At 34.8% G+C, this 4,982-nt stretch overlaps 1 protein-coding gene across 1 annotated transcript; it reads left to right on the forward strand.

Moving 5' to 3' along the window:
- Nucleotides 1–523: 523 nt before the first annotated feature.
- ZC3H3 (Zinc finger CCCH domain-containing protein 3) lies at nt 524–3,039 on the forward strand. Its single transcript, XM_073987450.1, has 3 exons — nt 524–1,988; nt 2,130–2,325; nt 2,412–3,039. Exons 1-3 carry the CDS (start codon nt 643–645, stop codon nt 2,802–2,804), a joined length of 1,935 nt encoding a protein of 644 aa, XP_073843551.1. The 5' UTR covers nt 524–642; the 3' UTR covers nt 2,805–3,039.
- Nucleotides 3,040–4,982: the final 1,943 nt, after the last annotated feature.

A 4,982-nucleotide genomic window follows, 5' to 3' on the forward strand; every position in this document is an offset into this window, starting at 1 on the left:
TTGTTGTAATTCTTGCAAACACTGTACTTTTTACATTAGCCCGGTCCGCACAAGAGTGAAGCTGGAAACAGATACAACGTTTGATTAAAGTTTTGCGTTGGGCGTCGAGAAAAAAACAACAACAACAGGGCGACGACGACACCAAAGTCCAGCGTTTATCTGTTTGTCGGCATATATTTCAAATGAATTTGAATTTTTCGGCATCATGCCCAACAGTGTAAAAACGGCCAAAACGACACAAAACTTTACCCAAACGTTGTATCTGTTTACAGCTTGATTTCATTGAAAAAAATCATGAAATTATGCGTCTCTAGATCGCCCTCCATAGTAGAGTAAAATCATAAAATTGCTGTAGAGGGGAATTCAATTTAAGAACGCCTAATTTCATGAAATTTTTTAATGAAATTCACGCTAGTGTGGACCGGGACTTATGACTACCTACCTTGTTATTGTATCATGAACTAAAGTAACAGCTGATTTAATTCAGACAGTTTTGACTGTTCTGTTCACGAAACCATTATTTTGAACTTTTTCATTTCTCACGACGACACAACTTTAGATTTTTTTCCAATCTACGACACATACCTAAATAAGTCTGGGATTATTATAAAACCAATTTATCAACAATTTTGTGTTTCCAAAATGCTACCTCAAAATAATAATAATCCACGTACAATATATATAAATCCGAATTTTAAGGGTAAGCAGCAACAGCCAACGCAATTTAGTGCACACCCACCAACAATAATTTCATCATCCTCCTCCAATACGAGACCGTCACACATACCAGCAAGTGCACATATTAATCCATTGTTTTTGGAACGTACCCGACCCACAATACACATGAATCCAAGATTTTTATTAACACTACAAGATCCACATGCGAAAAATGCCAATGCACCAGTTCCATCTACAATAGTTCCCGCTAATCCAGTTCCATGCACAACCATTAGTAATTCAACAACAACTAAGACGGGGACTACTGAGATTAATAATAAATCAGCCGACTTGCCAGCCGCAGACGTGCGTAAAATAATTTGTAAATCTAAAAATCGCCTTATTCGGGAACCTTTACTGTCACCACAGAAGAGACAATTACAAATTAAACCTGTTCCGGCTGTCGCCGCAAAACAACCAATAGTTCATGTTACCAAACGAAAACTAATAAGAAAGCCAGCTATGCAGGAGGCAAAAACCACAAGCCAAGCGACAAAAATAGATGCAGTACGAGTTGGATCAACAATTAAGACAAAATATAAACTGGATAACAGAATTGCTAGAAAGAAACCAATTTCAACTGTTCCATCAATATTTAAAATAAAACGCAAGTCTTTTGTGGGACGTTTTGCTTTGAGAAGAACATCAACAAGTTTACCACAAAGCTCAAACTCTTGGAAAAAGTTTGGCCCATCATCCAACTCGTCGTCTCCAAGTAGTATGAACAAAAAACTACAAGTACTAAATATCAATGGATTATTGTATAAATCAACACGTAACTCTCTAAAACTTAAAGACTTGACCAAAAATAGTTCAAATTTAGAAAATAAATGTAAAAAACCAACGATTTCTTCAGATGTTAAGTCATCATCACAAGGACTGACAATATTGACAATATTTGTTCGTGGTACAAAATACATAATGGATGCCCAAAAACACAAACTTACCCGAGTAACTGGCAGTGGTGGAGGTGGCAATGACGACAATGTTGCAAATCAGAAGAACTCAACCCATTGCCGTCGTATAGATATTGGTGGATTCACATATATTTCCACACCATCAACAAAGAATATTTTGATTCGAACGCGAAATCATTTGGCCCGGGCCTACGTTAACAATGCCAAACAAAAGAGTTTACAAATATTGAGTAGGCATTTGGTCAAATCGAATGTTCCCTGCCCGATATACCAACGTGTTGGAAAATGTGCTGCATTCGAACGTGGCAAATGTTTAAAAGTTCACAATAAACAGCAGGTGGCAATATGTTCCAAGTAAGTATGATTTATGTTCACGAATTTAATTAATAAGATATTTGCATGTAATCCAACTAATGAGGACTTTCAAATATTCGCCTAGAATAGTAGATTCTATATACAATTTTTTCCATAATGTTCCATTTTTTAATTTTTCAGATTTTTACGTGGTGAATGTATTAATCCGAAGTGCCTACTGTCGCACGAGGTATCACTGTCTAAAATGCCAGTTTGCAAATTTTATATGCAAGGTGTATGCGTGCGCAATGATTGCCCTTATTTACACAAAAAGCTAAGTGATAATGCTGAAGTGTGTATAGATTTCTTGCGAGGATATTGCCAGCTGGCCGACAAGGTATGTTTAATGAAATCGTTCAGATTCATTTGGATTTTATTAACATTTTTTTTTTATTTTTTCCATTTTCCTTCAACGATCTCAAGTGCAATAAGCGACATGAATTTGTTTGTCCGGAACTTGAACGTAATGGTGTGTGTAACAATAAAAACTGTGTCTATTGTAAGAGCAAACAGAAAAGAGAAAACTATTTAAAAAAACAATCCGAGCTTCATGCTCTGAAACAAAGTAATAAAATGCCTAGAAAATCTAATGAATTGCCCGTGGAGGTTTCTACTGAACCACAAGAAAAAACCCCGGCTTCCGGTGTACGTTACTTTATAGGAACTGCCGACGAAATGACATCCAATGAAAGCAAAGAAAGTGTGCAGAATTCAAGTGAAGTTTCGTCGACAGTCGATGACTCTGCTACAGTTTCGGAAGATGTAATTAGAAAACGTCCAAAATTGGGCGAACTACCAGCATTTATACCATTATGATTATTGCGAGAAACATGACCGCCGGAGGAGGACATTCTACCAAGAAACAGGTACATTTATGATTATTTGTTGTACTATTTATACACAACTCCTATTTTAGTTAAGTAATTGTAAAATATATATTTGACTATAAACACATGTCTAAGTTTTTTACCAAGTTATCCTATTTTTAGTAAATTCTATTTTGATTTTTAGAAAATAAGAAGAACCAATAAAAATATATTAAAGCCTATTTGTTGTTGTTTTATTATTATTACTTTTGCAACCACCGTGTTGCAACGGTATGCACACCCGCCTTGCACACATAAGGTCGTGGGTTCGATTCCTCGGCCAGGCAACATCAAAACACTTTTCGACGGTGGCAAAATACCCCTCAGTAATGTTGGCGACATTCCCTGAGTATTTCAGCCATGTAAAACTTCTCTACCAAAGTGGTGTCTTAGACACTCCGTTCGGACTCGGCGATAAACTGTAGGTCCCATATCATTGAGCTAAATATGAATCGGGGTGCACTCATTGATATGAGAGAAGTCTCCCTTGTCCCTTATGGGATGTTTGTGGGACAATTATTATTACTTTTGCAACCATTTATTTTGGCAAAGGACGAAGTCTGGTAGAACTTGAAGATTCTTGCACGTAAAGGAACAGTGCTTAAATTTTTTTGTTGCAGCAATTGACCATCTACCTTTTTTACATGTGTACTGTGATTTCCATGTTGATTTCGCTGAATTCACGAAATTAGATGATTTCATTTTTGTATGCGAAATCATGATAAATTTTGTATGATTCTGCGCGAAATCACGAAAAGACGCCGAATGTAAACCAAACATAAGAAGGTAGATGGTAAAAAATAGCTGTGTTCCTTTACTTACCAAGGTTACAATTTTTAACCTGCAAAGCGTTCCTTAACCCCAAAAAGTGGTAAAACTGGCAGCAATTTTTAAGAGAATGAGAGAGATCACATATGCCTTTCTCTTCTACCACAGGCTACCAGCAAAATTTCTGCAGGTAAAAAATGGTAGAACTGATTTTTCGACTTTTTTTGGACGATTATTTCACAATGAAGAAAAAAAATGGACGAAAAACAGAAGAAAAAGTCGAACGCTGAGAACAAAACTAAATTAAAAACTGTGAAATAAAATACGAAAATTGATTTTTTTTATGTTTCTTTTTGACATTGCTACCAGATCTACCATTTTTCCGTTCCTTTACTTTTCTGGTAAAAATGTTCATGAGAGAGCAATTTTGATAAATTTTGACACTTTTCTCTTTTACCACGTTTACCATTAAAAAAGTAAAGGAACAAAGCTAATGTGTTTTATTTTAAAGCAAAAAACTAAAAAACAAAATTATTAAGTCCCGGTCCACACTAGCGTGAATTTCATTAAAAAATTTCATGAAATTAGGCGTTCTTAAATTGAATTCCCCACTGCAGCAATTTTATGATTTTACTCTACTATGGAGGTCGATCTAGAGACGCATAATTTCATGCATTTTTTTCAATGAAATCACTCTAGTGTGGACCGGGACTAATGAACAAATTTAAATATTTTTTGAAATCGTTGAATAATACTTTGGGTCATGGTAGAACAAATAGAAGGTAAAGTTAATACTACAACAAATACAACTCGAACAACAACCACAAAGGAATTTGTTTTTGTTTGTAACGTTACTGCCAGTTGTATTTGTAAACAAAACAAGGAAATGTCTATAAATTATTGGAATTTAAAAAACTAATAATTTTTCACATTTGGTTGAATATTTTGGAAAACATGAATGAAAATTCGTTACATTTTCAATTTTAAGTTTCCACATCATTCCACTAAATGCATAAATTCTCGCAGAAAGTAGAATTCTTGCAGAAAAGTTTTGGGGTCGCTGGAAATTCATAGAAAAAGGAGAAGCTGTTTCAATGTTTTGTTTTAGAAATCAAAGAAACACATGTTTATTAGGGCTTTATTTTTTAAATTTTTACAAAATACCTCACATATTAACAAACGTTGTATCGCCTCTACAAGCGGGGATTTACTTCGCGGCTTATCGTTCGAACTTGGAGGAGGTTACATATCATTGATATGAAGAAGTCTTTCAGGGAAATGATTTTTTCCGAATAATATATTTTTTTTTTCTCAAAAAATATATGTCCCTAATGTACATCGAAATAGAAATAAATGTATA

This window comes from Musca autumnalis, unplaced genomic scaffold (assembly GCF_047663935.1).
Source record: "Musca autumnalis isolate F117 unplaced genomic scaffold, ASM4766393v1 scaffold_4, whole genome shotgun sequence".
Taxonomy (NCBI): domain Eukaryota; kingdom Metazoa; phylum Arthropoda; class Insecta; order Diptera; family Muscidae; genus Musca; species Musca autumnalis.